The following is a 19,646-nucleotide window of genomic DNA, read 5'->3' on the forward strand; positions in this document are numbered from 1 at the left end:
TGTGGCCGACTTTGAATGCAGCAACTAATCATTCTCAAATTCATTAGAGGCTAATTCATTATTTGAATCTACACTACCGTTCAAAAGTTTGGGGTCACTTAGAAATGTCCTTGTTAAAAAAATAAAAATAAAATTAAAATAACATCAAATTGATCAGAAATACAGTGTAGACATTGTTAATGTTGTAAATGGCTATTGTAGCTGGAAACGGCTGCTTTTCAATGGACTATACAGTGGGGAAAAAAAGTATTTAGTCAGCCACCAATTGTGCAAGTTCTCCCACTTAAAAAGATGAGAGAGGCCTGTAATTTTCATCATAGGTACACGTCAACTATGACAGACAAAATTAGAATTTCTTTTCCAGAAAATCACATTGTAGGATTTTTAATGAATTTATTTGCAAATTGTGGTGGAAAATAAGTATTTGGTCAATAACAAAAGTTTCTCAATACTTTGTTATATACCCTTTGTTGGCAATGACACAGGTCAAACGTTTTCTGTAAGTCTTCACAAGGTTTTCACACACTGTTGCTGGTATTTTGGCCCATTCCTCCATGCAGATCTCCTCTAGAGCAGTGATGTTTTGGGGCTGTCGCTGGGCAACACGGACTTTCAACTCCCTCCAAAGATTTTCTATGGGGTTGAGATCTGGAGACTGGCTAGGCCACTCCAGGACCTTGAAATGCTTCTTACGAAGCCACTTCTTTATTGCCCGGGCGGTGTGTTTGGGATCATTGTCATGCTGAAAGACCCAGCCACGTTTCATCTTCAATGCCCTTGCTGATGGAAGGAGGTTTTCACTCAAAATCTCACGATACATGGCCCCATTCATTCTTTCCTTTACACGGATCAGTCGTCCTGGTCCCTTTGCAGAAAAACAGCCCCAAAGCATGATGTTTCCACCCCCATGCTTCACAGTAGGTATGGTGTTCTTTGGATGCAACTCAGCATTCTTTGTCCTCCAAACCCGACGAGTTTAGTTTTTACCAAAAAGTTCTATTTTGGTTTCATCTGACCATATGACATTCTCCCAATCCTCTTCTGGATCATCCAAATGCACTCTAGCAAACTTCAGACGGGCCTGGACATGTACTGGCTTAAGCAGGGGGACACGTCTGGCACTGAAGGATTTGAGTCCCTGGCGGCGTAGTGTGTTACTGATGGTGGACTTTGTTACTTTGGTCCCAGCTCTCTGCAGGTCATTCACTAGGTCCACCCGTGTGGTTCTGGGATTTTTGCTCACCGTTCTTGTGACCATTTTGACCCCACGGGGTGAGATCTTGTGTGGCGCCCCAGATCGAGGGAGATTATCAGTGGTCTTGTATGTCTTCCATTTCCTAATAATTGCTCCCACAGTTGATTTCTTCAAACCAAGCTGCTTACCTATTGCAGATTCAGTCTTCCCAGCCTGGTGCAGGTCTACAATTTTGTTTCTGGTGTCCTTTGACAGCTCTTTGGTCTTGGCCATAGTGGAGTTTGGAGTGTGACTGTTTGAGGTTGTGGACAGGTGTCTTTTATACTGATAACAAGTTCAAACAGGTGCCATTAATACAGGTAACGAGTGGAGGACAGAGGAGCCTCGTAAAGAAGAAGTTACAGGTCTGTGAGAGCTAGAAATCTTGCTTGTTTGTAGGTGACCAAATACTTATTTTCCACCATAATTTGCAAATAAATTCATTAAAAATCCTACAATGTGATTTTCTGGAAAGAAATTTCTCAATTTGTCTGTCATAGTTGACGTGTACCTATGATGAAAATTACAGGCCTCTCATCTTTTTAAGTGGGAGAACTTGCACAATTGGTGGCTGACTAAATACTTTTTTCCCCCACTGCATGCATAGGCCAGAAACAAATAACTTTCTTCTGAAACTCGTCACTCTATTCTTGTTCTGAGAAATGAAGGCTATTCCATGCGAGAAATTGCCAAGAAACTGAAGATCTCGAACAACGCTGTGCACAAACTGAGCAAGAGGACAAATACATTAGAGTGTCTAGTTTGAGAAACAGACACCTCACAGGTCCTCAACTGGCAGCTTCATTAAATAGTACCCGCAAAACACCAGTCTCAACGTCAACAGTGAAGAGGCGACTCCAGGATGCTGACCTTCTAGGCAGAGTTGCAAAGAAAAAGCCATATCTCAGACTGCCCATCTTAATCTTTTCTTTTTATTGGGCAGTCTGAGATATGGTTTTTTCTTTGCAACTCTGCCTAGAAGGTCAGCATCCCGGAGTTGCCTTTTCACTGTTGACGTTGAGACTGGTGTTTTGCAGGTACTATTTAATGAAGCTGCCAGTTGAGGACCTGTGAGGTGTCTGTTTCTCAAACTAGACACTCTAATGTATTTGTCCTCTTGCTCAGTTGTGCACCTGGGCCTCCCACTCCTCTTTCTATTCTGGTTAGAGCCAGTTTGCGCTGTTCTGTGAAGGGAGTAGTACACAGCGTTGTACGAGATCTTCAGTTTCTTGGCAATTTCTCGCATGGAATAGCCTTCATTTCTCAGAACAAGAATAGACTGATGAGTTTCAGAAGAAAGTTATTTGTTTCTGGCCCTTTTGATCCCGTAATCGAACCCACAATTGCTAATGCTCCAGATACTCAACTAGTCTCAAGAAGGCCAGTTTTATTGCTTCTTTAATCAGTTTTTCAGCTGTGCTAACATAATTGTAAAAGGGTTTTCTAATGATCAATTAGCCTTTTAAAATGATAAACTTGGATTAGCAAACACAACGTGCCATTGGAACACAGGACTGATGGTTGCTGGTAATGGGCCTCTGTACGCCTACATAAATATTCCATAAAAAATCAGCTGTTTCCAGCTACAATAGCCATTTACAACATTAACAATGTCTACACTGTATTTCTGATCAATTTGATGTTATTTTAATGGACAAAAATTGCTTTTCTTTCGAAAACAAGGACATTTCTAAGTGACCCCAAACTTTTGAACGGTAGTGTATATTCTAAAATCTGGAGTCAATCTGATTCATGGTTCATGAGAGGAAAATTAGCATATGTGCTAACGTGCATCTATAGGTACAGTGTGGCCATATTTAAATGCAGCAACAATTTACTCTTAGAACCTTTAAAGAGTGATGTAATGAGTCTATATACAAAATCTGGAGTGAACCTAATGTATGGTTCATTAGAAGATGATTGCAGATGATTTTGAGCGTTAGTGTTACATATCCAAAGAATGAGTTGTTAAAAGTTTTTGTTTTTTGAGATATCAATACCAAATTCAGTGTGGTTCATCTTAGGGATGTCCATGATAGCAATGACAAGTTTCAAATTGATATGCTACTGTGGAGTGGATTTACAGTGGTTTAAATGGACATGTAAAATCTGAGTTTTGATTTGTCAAAAACTCAGCCATCTTTTGACCAATCCCTTAGCTTTCAAATTAGAACAGAAAGTTACCAATCTATGCTTGAGTTATTTGACCATGTCAACAAACAAAAAAATCTGACAATAACAATATGTCTTCACAGCTTTGCTGTGAACCCCTAATAAGACAATTTATTCATGGCACACGTATTGAAAGACACGGACACGCATAAATTGAAAAATAGCTTTATTAAGCTAAACCAAATCACAGAGGCGACAGTCGCCACCTGATCACAAACCAGCAATCCTTTCTTTTTCAGAACTTATGATTCATGATCTAAGGGGGAGAGTGGAAAAACATTCTGTTGTCAGCAGAGCTGCTCAATGGAGTATGCAGAGGGGGAGGTATTTGTCTGATTTTTTTTAGGGCAGAAATAAAACTCACTATGATTGTGTCCCAAATGGCACCCTATTCCCTACATAGTGCACTACTTTTGACTAGAGCTCTATGGGCCCTGGTCTAAAGCAGCACACTATATAAGAGTTAAGGGTGCCATTTGGGATGCATCCTATATGCTGCTAGTAGTAGACCAGCCAATCTGGAAAAAGTGCTTGCTTTTTCTTTTGCTTGTTAAAGGCTGTCATCCATGCTAGATCAAACAGTGATCAGGTGACACAAAGTTAGGCCGGATAACATGTTAACTTTAGTTTTTTAAGGCAATTTTCAATGGGTTAAAGGTCAAATCTGGTGAAAATGGGCATAATGGAAATAGTAATAGATTTAGGTAAAATATCCTGAAATTCTCAACCAAACTGAGTCGATTATCAAACAAACACAGACTATGGATGCATTAATAGTTACTTTTCATACAGTTATTATGCTTTAAGACATGCAAATAATACAGAAAGGATGAACATTCCGATTTTTTCAGCTACAGTTGTGGTCTGTAGCACCACCAACTACCCTTTTCAGATGACCTAGACCAGGACTTTACAACTCTGTTCTTTGAGCGCCACAGTCCTGTAGGTTTTCACTCCGATCCTAATCTAGCACACCTGATTCTAATAAGTAGCTGGTTTATAAGCTGAACCAGGTTAGTTACAACTGGGGTTGGAGCGAAAACCTACAGGAGGGTAGCGCTCCAGAAACAGGGTTGGAGAACCCTGACATATACCCTATGAAAAAACTGCAGGAGACCCCAATGAACCAGGTGAACTTTACCTCATAAGAATCCAACTTTCTGGGCCAGAGATACTGACACTGTAATGTCATTTTTAAGGGGTAAAATGTACAAGCATGCAGCCAAATAGGATAGTCACAGATTGTGACCAAATTTACTGAACACATCAATATAAACCAGGGATGGGCAACTCCAGTCCTTGGGGACCTGGTTGGTTTCACACTTTTGCCCCAGCCCCAGCTAACACACTTGACTCCAATAATCAACTAACTCATGATCTTCAGTTTAGAATGCAATTAGTTTAATCACCTGTATTTGCTAGGAATGGGGAAAAATGCCCTGATGAATTGGGGCTCTTCTGAGGGTTTTCCTAATATTTTGTACACTCAGTGTATATGCTATATATATATATATATATATATATATATATATATATATATATATATATATATATATATATACACTGAGTATACCAAACATTAGGAACACCTTCCTAATATTGAGTTGCACCCCCTCCCCCCTTTGCCCTCAGAACAGCCTCAATTCGTCAAGGAATGGACTCTACAAGGTGTTGAAAGCGTTCCACAGGGATGCTGGCCCATGTTGACTCCAATGCTTCCCACAGTTGTTTCAAGTTGGCTGGATGTCCTTTGGGTGGTGGACCATTCTTGATGCACACGTGAAACTGTTGAGCATGAAAAATGCAGCAGCGTTGCAGTTTTTGACACAAGCCTGGCACCTACTACCATACCCCTTTCAAAGGCACTTAAATATTATGTCTTGCCCATTCACCCTCAATGGCACACATACACAATCAATGTCTCTATTGTCTCAAGGCTTAAACATCCTTCTTTAACCTGTCTCTTTCCCCTTCATCTACACTGACTGAAGTGGATTTAACAAGTGACATCAATAAGGGATCATAGCTTCACCTGGTCAGTCTATGTCATGGAAAGAGCAGGTGTTCTTAATGTTTTGTATACTCATTGTACATGTATTTTTTCTTTAAATTCAGTGAATATGGCCAATATCTATCATTACCTAAAAAATGTCAACTTTGATTGCATTTACACTTGCCCCCTTAGTTCCATTATCTCTGCCACAGATCAAATCAAATATTTTTTGTCACAAGCGCCGAATACAATACAGTGAAATTCTTACTTACAAGCCCTTAACCAACAATGCACTTTTAAGAAAATTAGGTGTAAAGTAAAAAATGGATGAATAAAAAACTATTAAAGAGCAGCAGTAAAATAACAGTAGCGAGGCTATATACAGAGGCTTGCGAAAGTATTCACCCCCCTTGGCATTTTTCCTATTTTGTTGCCTTACAACCTGGAATTAAAATGGATTTTTGGGGGGTTTGTATCATTTGATTTACACAACATGCCTACCACTTTGAAGATGCAAAATATTTTTTGTGTGTGAAACAAACAAGAAATAAAACAAAAAAACAGAACACTTGAGCGTGCATAACTATTCACCCCCCCCAAAGTCAATACTTTGTAGAGCCAGCAACCTTTTGCAGCAATTACAGCTGCAAGTGTCTTGGGGTATGTCCCTATAAGCTTGGCACATCTAGCCACCTGGATTTCTTCCCATTCTTCAAGGCAAAACTGCTCCAGCTCCTTCAAGTTGGATGGGTTCCGCTGGTGTACAGCAATCTTTAAGTCATACCACAGATTCTCAATTGGATTGAGGTCTGGGCTTTGACTAGGCCATTCCAAGACATTTAAATGTTTCCCCTTAAACCACTCAAGTGTTGCTTTAGCAGTATGCTTAGGGTCTTAGGGTCATTGTCCTGCTGGAAGTTGAACCTCTGTCCCAGTCTCAAATCTCTGGAAGACTGAAACAGCTTTCCCTCAAGAATTTCACTGTATTTAGCGCCATCCATCATTTCTTAAATTTTGACCAGTTTCCCAGTCCCTGCCGATGAAAAACATCCCCACAGCATGATGCTGCCACCACCATACTTCACTGTGGGGATGGTGTTCTCGGGGTGATGAGAGGTGTTGGGTTTGCACCAGACATAGCGTTTTCCTTGATGGCCAAAAAGCTAAATTTTAGTCTCATCTGACCAGAGTACCTTCTTCCACATGTTTGGGGAGTCTCCCACATGCCTTTTGGTGAACACCAAACGTGTTTGCTTATTTTTTTCTTTAAGAAATGGCTTTTTTTATGGCCACTCTTGCGTAAAGCCCAGCTCTGTGGAGTGTACGGCTTAAAGTGGTCCTATGGAGCTCCTTCAGGGTTATCTTTGGTCTCTTTGTTGCCTCTCTGATTAATGCCCACCTTGCCTGGTCTGTGAGTTTTGGTGGGTGGCCCTCTCTTAGCAGGTTTGTTGTGGTGCCATATTCTTTCCATTTAATGGTGCTCCGTTGAATGTTCAAAGTTTCAGATATTTTTTTATCCCAACCCTGATTTGTACTTGTCCACAACTTTGTCCCTGACCTGTTTGGAGAGCTCCTTGGTCTTCATGGTGCCGATTGCTCTGTGGTGCCCCTTTCTTAGTGGTGTTGCAGACTCTGGGGCCTTTCAGAACAGGTATATATATACTGAGATCATGTGACAGATCATGTGACACTCAGATTGCACACAGGTGGACTCTATTTAACTAATTATGTGACTTCTGAAGGTAATTGTTTGCCCCAGATCTTATTTAGGGGCGTCATAGCAAAGGGGGTGAATACAGCACGGTGGCGAATACTTTCTGTATATTTGCATGTCTTAAAGCATAAAACTGTATGAAAGGTAACTATTAATGCATCTATTCCATAGTCTAATTGTTTATGCACCACTTTTCCGTTATTTATTTTTTAGAATTTTTTGAAAAAAGTTATTTTTTTCATTTCACTTCACCAATTTGGACTATTTTGTGTATGTCCATTGCATGAAATACAAATAAAAATACATTTAAATTACAGGTTGTAATGCAACAAAATAGGAAAAACGCCAAGGGGGATGAAATCTTTTGCAAGGCACTGTACAGGGGGTACCGGTACAGAGTCAATGTGCGGGGGCACAGGTTAGTCGAGGTAATTGAGGTAATATGTACATGTAGGTAGAGTTAAAGTGACTATGCATAGATAATAAACAGAGTGTAGCAGCAGCGTAAAAGAGGGGGTGGTGGGGGGGAACAATGCAAATAGTCCGGGTAGCCATTTGATTAGCTGTTCAGGAGTCTTATGGCTTGGGGGTAGAAGCTATTAAGAAGCCTTTTGGACCTAGACTTGGCGCTCCGGTACCGCTTGCCGTGCGGTAGCAGAGAGAACAGTCTATGACTAGGGTGGCTGGAGTCTTTGACAATTTTTAGGGCCTTCCTCTGACACTGCCTGGTATAGAGGTCCTGGATGGCAGGAAGCTTGGCCCCAGTGATGTACTGGGCCGTACGCACTACCCTCTGTAGTGCCTTGCGGTCGGAGGCCGAGCAGTTGCCATACCAGGCAGTGGTGCAACCAGTCAGGATGCTCTCCTCTTTTTGAGGATCTGAGGACCAATGCCAAATCTTGTCAGTCTCCTGAGGGGGAATAGGCTTTGTCGTGCCCTCTTCATGACTGTCTTGGTGTGTTTGGACCATGATAGTTTGTTGGTGATGTGGACACCAAGGAACTTGAAGCTCGCAACCTGCTCCACTTCAGCCCCGTCGATGAGAATTGGGGTGTGCTCGGTCCTCACAAGGTAAAGTGCTTATTGTTCAGAAGTGTCTTGCTTGTATTTTGAGGGGCTCTACACTGTCTGAGAAAGTTATTTTTGTTCGCCAATGCCCAAGTTTGACCAAAATGATGGAAAAATATAATTTTACTTTATATATGCATGACCTATATGTTTATTCCATAATCTAAGTATGTACTGTATGTATGTAAATAGTCAGTTTGGTCAGAATTTGTGACTATCCCATTTGGCTGCTTGTACATGTTATCCCTTAAAAATAACATTACAGTTTCAATATATCTGGCCCAGAAAGTCAGATTCTTACGAGGTAGAGTTTGTCTGGTTGAGTGGGGTCTCCTGCAGTTTTCTCAAAGGGTCTACATCAGGGCTCTCCAACCCTGTTCCTGGAGAGCTACCATCATGTAGGTTTTCATTCCAACCCTAATCTAGAGCACTGAATTATAATATTTAGCTGGTTTATAAGATTAATCAGGTTAGTTACAACTGCGGTTGAAGAGAAACCCTACAGGAGGGTAGTACCCCAAGAACAGAGTTGGAGAGCCCTGGTCTACATCATCTGAAAAGGGTACTTGGTGGTGCTACAGACCACAACTGTAGCTGAAAATATCCGAATTTTCAACCTTTCTGTATATTTGCATGTCTTAAAGCATAAAACTGTATGAAAGGTAACTATGCATCTATTCCATAGTCTAATTGTTTATGTTTGATAATCCCCTCAGTTTTTGTTGAGAATTTCAGGATATTTGACCTAAATCTATTACTATTTCCATTATGCCCATTTTTACCAGTCGACCATTAACCCATTGAAAATTGCCTTAAAAATCTAAAATGAACGTGCTATCCAGCCTAACTTTGTGTATCACCCCATCATTGTTTGATCATGCATAGATGACAGCCTTTAACAAGCAAAAAATACATAAAACATTTCCAGGTTGGCTGGTCTACAATAGGGAAAACAGATGGCAATGTCAAGAAAAGTACATTTGTGTAAAAAATGAAAATCTGTTACAAATTTGCAAGAATAATGTACATACAAGGCGGGCAAAAGAGGACAAAATGGGAATGTCACAGGAAAATGTTGACCCTGTGCAAAACTGAAAAAAGTTTCCACAGTGAAGTAGAAACATTTTTGAGAAATGGCGCTTGCCAAGAAATCAACTCAGATTCTGTACGAGGGAATGTGTTTATTTACAGGTATGGCATTAAAATGCAGTCAACTCCACAGCTTGTTGTTCAAGCCCACTTCATACTCTCCCTGTCTCACTACTCAGTCAGTCTACAAGTTTTTTTTAGATGAATCCCACACACTTACATTGTCTACATTTACTGCTCCATATGAAGATAAGTTGTTTCTGATTCCATAAGAGTTAAACATTTCATAATAACAACCATAATAATACTATTTGTTTTGGCAAAGTGTGGGGAATATTTCAGTTCAGCCACACTATTGATGATGTCATCGTAGTCACGTGATCAGTGAACTCACTGCAGGCTGTAGGTCTGCTTCCTGTCATGGAGGTCAAAGGTAATGAACAGCGAGCGGGGGTCCTTTTTGTTTTTGCGTACGGTGATCCGTCCCTGAAGCTCCTCCCCTAAAGAGGAAAACCATCAACAAAAGTGAGAGGCTGAGCACCAACCTTTGACTTCTGTTCACCTGTATTGGAGCGCTGCGGGGTGCAGTTTCCCCTAGGAACAGATCTAGGATCAGCTTCCCCTCCCCCAATCCTAACCTCGACCATTAATGGGGAAAATGCTACACTGACCCAAAATCAACGTATTGGAGCCTCACATCTCTAGAGTCTAGAGGCAGATCCTCTCCTAGGCAATAGAGAGTAGGGCTATTCGGTTACAGTCCCGGAGTGCCACATCAACATCAGCACGTTGAATGTGTGCCTATGAATGAGAGAGATTGAGCGTTTGTGTGTTTGTGTGTTTGTGTGTTAGTGAGAGAAAGTGTGTGTGAGTGAAAGAGAAGGTGTGTGTGTGCAAAGCCAGATGGCGTGGAGAACATCACGTGTTTCAGTATGATTGCACACCGCAGCGTGCTGGCAATACAGGGGGGCCAGGAGGAGAAGGTGATGATTACAACATATACTCACTTTGATTAACTTCACGTGTGTCTGCCGGGGGTAAATTAATGTTTACCCAATCGGCAAACAAGTCCTCCTCTACCCCACTCTCTGCCAGGCATTCCCTATTGCTGGAGGTTAGAGGAGGACATAGAGAGAAAAAAAAACGCTGACAGTGGCGTTTTCCCGAGCGAGGCTGCTGCTGCTGTTGCCGATGACTGTCTCATTTGAACTGTCACCGTGGCTACACCGTCAACGTAGCGAAGTCGCTGGGCGCCACGCTCCGAGGCTGTCACTCCATTACAGCGGCGTGAAGCACACACTGGAGCAGAGCAAGCGGAGGAGAGTTTGTGTGTGTGTTTAGGGGGAGGGTATGAGAGTGAATATGTGTGTATCAGTTTCTCTGTGTATTAACAACAGGGTCATTCTTGAATTGTGGTGGAAATTGGGCATGGCATTTTGGAAAATTGAACTCTTCCCATCCTAAATCAACTAATATGGTAGTTTCATGACATTAAATAATTGTTACCAGTATTATAACATTGTGCCACTGCAACCAGTAGGAGTACTAACACCAATGACAGTAGCACCAATGACACAATCTAGGTAATTGAGGATTTTCTTAAAGTAATAATCCAGCAAAATATCTCACTTTTAAAAATTCATATTCTGTTAAAGGGATACTTCCCCAGAGTCAGATGAACTCTTGGATACCATTTGTATGTCTCGGTGTCAAGTATGAAGGAAGTTAGAGGTAGTTTCGCAAGCCAATGCTAACTAGCGTTAGCACAATGCCTGGAAGGGTCTCTTTGACAAAATCCCGAAGTATATCTTTAACTCATACATAGTATGAAAATGTATGCACTCACTAACTGTAAGTCGCTCTGGATAAGAGCATCTGCTAAATGACAAAAAAAAAAAAAAAATATATGTTGTTGACTCATTCTATACTCGTATTTGTGACCAAAAAACACATCTGAGAAAAAACACAAAAAACCCTACCTCAAAGTTGTATCTCAAACAGGCTGTCCTAAAATGCTTGCTACTTCCTCATATAAGGTGACGTCACGTTGGCTCATTGGCAGAGCTGGACAATCAGCTGCTTACTTGAAAATATATATATATATATATACACACAGTGGGGAGAACAAGTATTTGATACACTGCCGATTTTGCAGGTTTTCCTACTTACAAAGCATGTAGAGGTCTGTCATTTTTATCATAGGTACACTTCAACTGTGAGAGACGGAATCTAAAACAAAAATACAGAAAATCACATTGTATGATTTTTAAGTAATTCATTTGCATTTTATTGCATGACATAAGTATTTGATCACCTACCAACCAGTAAGAATTCCGGCTCTCACAGACCTGTTAGTTTTTCTTTAAGGAGCCCTCCTGTTCTCCACTCATTACCTGTATTAACTGCACCTGTTTGAACTCGTTACCTGTATAAAAGACACCTGTCCACACACTCAATCAAACAGACTCCAACCTCTCCACAATGGCCAAGACCAGAGAGCTGTGTAAGGACATCAGGGATAAAATTGTAGACCTGCACAAGGCTGGGATGGGCTACAGGACAATAGGCAAGCAGCTTGGTGAGAAGGCAACAACTGTTGGCGCAATTATTAGAAAATGGAATAAGTTCAAGATGACGGTCAATCACCCTTGGTCTGGGGCTCCATGCAAGATCTCACCTCGTGGGGCATCAATGATCATGAGGAAGGTGAGGGATCAGCCCAGAACTACACGGCAGGACCTGGTCAATGACCTGAAGAGAGCTGGGACCACAGTCTCAAAGAAAACCATTAGTAACACACTACGCCGTCATGGATTAAAATCCTGCAGCGCACGCAAGGTCCCCCTGCTCAAGCCAGCGCATGTCCAGGCCCGTCTGAAGTTTGCCAATGACCATCTGGATGATCCAGAGGAGGAATGGGAGAAGGTCATGTGGTCTGATGAGACAAAAATAGAGTTTTTTGGTCTAAACTCCACTCGCCGTGTTTGGAGGAAGAAGAAGGATGAGTACAACCCCAAGAACACCATCCCTACCGTGAAGCATGGAGGTGGAAACATCATTCTTTGGGGATGCTTTTCTGCAAAGGGGACAGGACGACTGCACCATATTGAGGGGAGGATGGATGGGGCCATGTATCGCGAGATCTTGGCCAACAACCTCCTTACCTCAGTAAGAGCATTGAAGATAGGTTGTGGCTGGAACTTCCAGCATGACAACGACCCGAAACACACAGCCAGGGCAACTAAGGAGTGGCTCCGTAAGGAGCATCTCAAGGTCCTGGAGTGGCCTAGCCAGTCTCCAGACCTGAACCCATTAGAAAATCTTTGGAGGGAGCTGAAAGTCCGTATTGCCCAGCGACAGCCCCGAAACCTGAAGGATCTGGAGAAAGTCTGTATGGAGGAGTGGGCCAAAATCCCTGCTGCAGTGTGTGCAAACCTGGTCAAGACCTACAGGAAACGTATGATCTCTGTAATTGCAAACAAAGGTTTCTGTACCAAATATTAAGTTCTGCTTTTCTGATGTATCAAATACTTATGTCATGCAATAAAATGCAAATTAATTACTTAAAAATCATACAATGTGATTTTCTGGATTTTTGTTTTAGATTCCGTCTCTCACAGTTGAAGTGTACCTATGATAAAAATGACAGACCTCTACATGCTTTGTAAGTAGGAAAACCTGCAAAATCAGCAGTGTATCAAATACTTGTTCTCCCCACTGTATATACATACAACAAGTTTTAGAACACCTACTCATTCAAGGGTTTTTCTTTATTTTTACTATTTTATACATTGTAAAATAATAGTGAAGACATCAAAACTATAAAATAACACATATGGAATCATGTAGTAAGCAAAAAAGTGTTAAACAAATCAAAATATATTTTATATTTGAGATTCTTCAAATAGCCACCCTTGCACACTCTTGGCATTCTTTCAACCAGCTTCATGAGGTAGTCACCTGGAATGCATTTCAATTAACAGGTGTGTCTTCTTAAAAAGTTAATTTGTGGAATATCTTTCCTTCTTAATGCGTTTGAGCCAATCAGTTGTGTTGTGACAAGGTAGGAGGGTATACAGAAGATAGGCCTATTTGGTAAAAGGCAAGAACAGCTCAAATAAGCAAAGAGAAACTACAGTCCATCAATACTTTAACATATGAAGGTCAGTCAATACGCAAAATGTCAAGTACTTTGAATGTTTCTTCAAGTGCAGTCGCAAAAACCATCAAGCGCTATGATGAAACTGGCTCTCATGAGGACCGCCACAGGAATGGAAGCCCCAAAGTTACCTCTGCTGCAGAGGATAAGTTCATTAGCGTTACCAGCCTCAGAAATTGCAACCAAATAAATGCTTAACAGAGTTCAAGTAACAGACACATCTCAACATCAACTGTTCAGAGGAGACTGTGTAAATCAGGCCTTCATGGTCGAATTGCTGCAAAGAAACCACTACTAAAGGACACCAATAAGAAGAAGAGACTTGCTTGGGCCAAGAAACACGAGCAACGGACATCAGATCAATGGAAATTTGCCCTTTAGTCTGGAGTCTAAATTGGAGATTTTTGGTTCCAACCCCCATGTCTTTGTGAGATGCGATGTGGGTGAACGGATGATCTCCGCATGTGTATTTCCCACCGTAAAGCATGGAGGAGGAGGTGTTATGGTGTGGGGGTGCTTTGCTGGTGACACTGTCTGTGATTTATTTAGAATTCAAGGCACACTTAACCAGCTAGGCTACCACAGCATTCTGCAGCGATACGCCATCCCATCTGGTTTGGGCTTAGTGGGACTATCATTTGTTTTTCAACAGGACAATGACCCAACACACCTCCAGGCTGTGTAAGGGCTATTTGACCAAGAAGGAGAGTGATGGAGTGCTGCATCAGATGACCTGGCCTCCAAAATCCCCCGACTTCAACCCAATTGAGACCATTTGGGATGAGTTGGACGGCAGAGTGAAGGAAAAGCAGCCAACAAGTGCTCAGCATATGTGGGAAGTCCTTCAAGACTGTTGGAAAAGCATTCCAGGTGAAGCTGGTTTAGAGAATGCCAAGAGTGTGCAAAGCTGTCATCAAGGCAAAGGGTGGCTACTTTGAAGAATCTAAAATGTAAAATATATTTTGGTTTGTTTAACACTTTTTTGGTTACTACATGATGTGTTATTTCATAGTTTTGATGTCTTCACTATTATTCTACAAGTGTGCAAAGCTATCATCAAGGCAAAGGGTGGCTACCCCTTGAATGAGTAGGTGTGTCCAAACTTTTGAATGGTACTGTACATACACTGCTCAAAAAATGCGAGCTGTGGCAAGGTTTGCTGTGTCTGTCAGCGTAGTGTCCAGAGCATGGAGGCGCTACCAGGAGACAGGCCAGTACATCAGGAGACGTGGAGGAGGCCGTAGGAGGGCAACAACCCAGCAGCAGGACCGCTACCTCCGCCTTTGTGCAAGGAGGAGCAAGAGGAGCACTGCCAGAGCCCTGCAAAATGACCTCCAGCAGGCCACAAATGTGCATGTGTCTGCTCAAACGGTCAGAAACAGACTCCATGAGGGTGGTATGAGGGCCCGACGTCCACAGGTGGAGGTTGTGCTTACAGCCCAACACCGTGCAGGACGTTTGGCATTTGACAGAGAACACCAAGATTAGCTAATTCGCCACTGGTGCCCTGTGCTCTTCACAGATGAAAGCATGTTCACAATGAGCACATGTGACAGACGTGACAGAGTCTGGAAGCGCCGTGGAGAACGTTCTGCTGCCTGCAACATCCTCCAGCATGACCGGCTTGGCGGTGGTTCAGTCATGGTGTGGGGTGGCATTTCTTTAGGGGGCCGCACAGCCCTCCATGTGCTCGCCAGAGGTAGCCTGACTGCCATTAGGTACCGAGATGAGATCCTCAGACCCCTTGTGAGACCATATGCTGGTGCGGTTGGCCCTGGGTTCCTCCTAATGCAAGACAATGCTAGACCTCATGTGGCTGGAGTGTGTCAGCAGTTCCTGCAAGAGGAAGGCATTGATGCTATGGACTGGCCCGCCCGTTCCCCAGACCTGAATCCAATTGAGCACATCTGGGACATCATGTCTCGGATGCTTTAGTCCAGGTCTGGGAGGAGATCCCTCAGGAGACCATACGCCACCTCATCAGGAGCATGCCCAGGCGTTGTAGGGAGGTCATACTGGCACGTGGAGGCCACACACACTACTGAGCCTCATTTTGACTTGTTTTAAGGACATTACATCAAAGTTTAATTTTGAGGGTGACTCCAAATCCAGACCACCATGGGTTGATACATTTGATTTCCATTGATCATTTTTGTGCGATTTTGTTGTCAGCACATTCAACTATGTCAAGAAAAAAGTATTTAATAAGATTATTTCATTCATTCAGATCTAGGATGTGTTGTTTAAGTGTTCCCTTTATTTTTTGGAGCAGTGTATGTATATATACAGTGGGGAATTGTTTTATTTAGTCAGCCACCAATTGTGCAAGTTCTCCCACTTAAAAAGATGAGAGAGGCCTGTAATTTTCATCATAGGTACACGTCAACTATGACAGACAAAATGAGAAAAAAAAATCCAGAAAATCACATTGTAGGATTTTAATGAATTTATTTGCAAATTATGGTGGAAAATAAGTATTTGGTCAATAACAAAAGTTTCTCAATACTTTGTTATATACCCTTTGTTGGCAATGACACAGGTCAAACGTTTTCTGTAAGTCTTCACAAGGTTTTCACATACTGTTGCTGGTATTTTGGCCCATTCCTCCATGCAGATCTCCTCTAGAACAGTGATGTTTTGGGGCTGTCGCTGGGCAACACGGACTTTCAACTCCCTCCAAAGATTTTCTATGGGGTTGAGATCTGGAGACTGGCTAGGCCACTCCAGGACCTTGAAATGCTTCTTACGAAGCCACTCTTTCGTTGCCCGGGCGGTGTGTTTGGGATCATTGTCATGCTGAAAGACCCAGCCACGTTTCATCTTCAATGCCCTTGCTGATGGAAGGAGGTTTTCACTCAAAATCTCACGATACATGGCCCCATTCATTCTTTCCTTTACACGGATCAGTCGTCCTGGTCCCTTTGCAGAAAAACAGCCCCAAAGCATGATGTTTCCACCCCCATGCTTCACAGTAGGTATGGTGTTCTTTGGATGCAACTCAGCATTCTTTGTCGTCCAAACATGACGAGTTGAGTTTTTACTAAAAAGTTCTATTTTGGTTTCATCTGACCATATGACATTCTCCCAATCCTCTTCTGGATCATCCAAATGCACTCTAGCAAACTTCAGACGGGCCTGGACATGTACTGGCTTAAGCAGGGGGACACGTCTGGCACTGCAGGATTTGAGTCCCTGGCGGCGTAGTGTGTTACTGATGGTAGGCTTTGTTACTTTGGTCCCAGCTCTCTGCAGGTCATTCACTAGGTCCCCCCGTGTGGTTCTGGGATTTTTGCTCACCGTTCTTGTGATCATTTTGACCCCACGGGGTGAGATCTTGCGTGGAGCCCCAGATCGAGGGAGATTATCAGTGGTCTTGTATGTCTTCCATTTCCTAATAATTGCTCCCACAGTTGATTTCTTCAAACCAAGCTGCTTACCTATTGCAGATTCAGTTATCCCAGCCTGGTGCAGGTCTACAATTTTGTTTCTGGTGTCCTTTGACAGCTCTTTGGTCTTGGCCATAGTGGAGTTTGGAGTGTGACTGTTTGAGGTTGTGGACAGGTGTATTTTATACTGATAACAAGTTCAAACAGGTGCCATTAATACAGGTAACAAGTGGAGGACAGAGGAGCCTCTTAAAGAAGAAGTTACAGGTCTGTGAGAGCTAGAAATCTTGCTTGTTTGTAGGTGACCAAATACTTATTTTCCACCATAATTTGCAAATAAATTCATAAAAAATCCTACAATGTGATATTCTGGAATTTTTTTCTCAATTTGTCTTTCATAGTTGACGTGTACCTATGATGAAAATTACAGGCCTCTCTCATCTTTTTAAGTGGGAGAACTTGCACAATTGGTGGCTGACTAAATATTTTTTTCCCCACTGTATATATATATATATATATATATACATACACACACACACACACACACACACACACACACACTACTGTTCAAAAGTTTGGGGTCACTTAGAAATGTCCTTGTTTTCGAAAGATTTATTTTTATTTGTCCATTAAAAGAATATAAAATTGATCAGAAATACAGTGTAGACATTGTTAATGTTGTAAATGGCTATTGTAGCTGAAAATGGCTGATTTGTAATGGAATATCTACATTGGCGTACAGAGGCCCATTATCAGGAACCATCAGTCCTGTGTTCCAATGGCACGTTGTGTTTTCTAATCCAAGTGTATCATTTTAAAAGGCTAATTGATCATTAGAAAAACCTTTTGCAATTATGTTAGCACAGCTGAAAACTGTTGTGCTGATTAAAGAAGCAATAAAACTGGCCTTCTTGAGACTAGTTGAGTATCTGGAGCATCAGCAATTGTGGGTTCGATTACAGGCTCAAAAATGGCCAGAAACAAATAACTTTCTTCTGAAACGCGTCAGTCTATTCTTGTTCTGAGAAATGAAGGCTATTCCATGCGAGAAATTGCCAAGAAACTGAAGATTTCGTACAACGCTGTGTACTACTCCCTTCACAGATCAGCGCAAACTGGCTCTAAACAGAATAGAAAGAGGAGTGGGAGGCCCCAGTGCACAACTGAGCAAGAGGACAAATACATTAGAGTGTCTAGTTTGAGAAACAGACGCTTCGCAGGTCCTCAACTGGCAGCTTCATTAAATAGTACCCGCAAAACACCAGTCTCAACGTCAACAGTGAAGAGGCGACTCCGGGATGCTGACCTTCTAGGCAGAGTTGCAAAGAAAAAGCCATATCTCAGACTAGCCAATAAAAAGAAAAGATTAAGATGGACAAAAGAACACAGACACTGGACAGAGGAAGTCTGGAAAAAAGTGTTATGGACAGACGAATCGAAGTTTGAGGTGTTCGGATCACAAAAACAACATTTGTGAGACGCAGACCAAATGAAAATATGCTGGAGGAGTGCTTGATGCCATCTTTCAAGCATGGTGGAGGTAATGTGATGGTCTGGGGGTGCTTTGATAAAGTGGGAGATTTGTACAGGGTAAAAGGGATCTTGAAGAAGGAAGGCTATCACTCCATTTTGCAACGCCATGCCATACCCTGTGGACGGCGCTTGATTGGAGCCAATTCCCTCCTACAACAGGACAATGACCCAAAGCACAGCTCCAAACTATGCAAGAACTATTTAGGGAAGAAGCAGTCAGCTGGTATTCTGTCTATAATGGAGTGGCCAGCACAGTCACCGGATCTCAACCCTATTGAGCTGTTGTGGGAGCAGCTTGACCGTAAGAAGTGCCCAGCAAGCCAATCCAACTTGTGGGAGGTGCTTCAGGAAGCATGGGGTGAAATCTCTTCAGATTACCTCAACAAATTGACAACTACAATGCCAAAGGTCTGCAAGGCTGTAATTGCTGCAAATGGAGGATTCTTTGACAAAAGCAATGTTTGAAGGACACAATTATTATGTCAATTAAAAAACATTATTTCTAACCTTGTCAATGACTACATTTCCTATTCATTTTGCTATATTTCCTATTCAAATTCATTATTTGTGATAAAATGTTACTGTAGCTAGCTAGCTAGCTTATGGAGGAAGCATTCCCTTCAGCATTGTGTGTGCATTAGCTGGTTAACATCACATTTGTTTCATATGAAGTGACTGGCTTAGAGCTAGCAAGCTAATGGACAAATTTAAGCTCATTTTCATGCACATTGTCAAACTTCAGAAATACTCCTCCTTCACACACAAAACTCCTTAGCATGATGTAACATAGTGGAACTAACACTCCATCTGCAAAGATTTATTGATTTAGCTTTGATTAATTCTGGTGTTTTGAGGCTACGCACTGGGATCTATAAAAGGTGGTATACCTGCGAGAAAGTGGTAAATCAGGGACTGTTTGAAAGGTCATATAAACATTGCCTTCTTTTTTTTACTAGTAACATATCATGTTTTTTTGTCTGAAATAGGTATAAATGTGAACCAAAAATGCAGGAAAAAAACTCAACCAGTGTTTCATCGTAAGTTCACAGTATCAAGACTCACGACTCAGGGGCCAAATGAAAAGAGTGGACTCTTTTTGGGGAGGCTCCAAAACCTATCCATCACCCCCTCTACACGGGCGCACTGGGCTGGGAGCAAGCTGTAGGAACAAGATATTTAGCAAATAAATAAATATTGACTGGGCAGGCACTTTTAATTAAAGACAACTATGCAGAGGAGGGCTGGCAGAAAACAATGGTGATTCCTCATTCAATGGATGCGTCCCAAATGGCACCCTA

At 42.0% G+C, this 19,646-nt stretch overlaps 1 protein-coding gene across 2 annotated transcripts in view; it reads right to left on the reverse strand.

Moving 5' to 3' along the window:
* Positions 1-9,342: 9,342 nt before the first annotated feature.
* LOC121582252 (protein arginine N-methyltransferase 3) overlaps positions 9,343-19,646 on the reverse strand; it is a 131,190-nt gene continuing 120,886 nt past the window's right edge. For both annotated transcript variants that reach the window (XM_041897928.2, XM_041897927.2), the window contains exon 16: positions 9,343-9,770. In XM_041897928.2, the coding sequence (XP_041753862.2) occupies positions 9,661-9,770 (110 nt within the window). In that variant the 3' untranslated portion in view covers positions 9,343-9,660. The remainder of the gene's footprint in view (positions 9,771-19,646) is intronic.

The sequence above is a fragment of the Coregonus clupeaformis genome, chromosome 15 (genome assembly GCF_020615455.1).
Source record: "Coregonus clupeaformis isolate EN_2021a chromosome 15, ASM2061545v1, whole genome shotgun sequence".
NCBI lineage: Eukaryota > Metazoa > Chordata > Actinopteri > Salmoniformes > Salmonidae > Coregonus > Coregonus clupeaformis.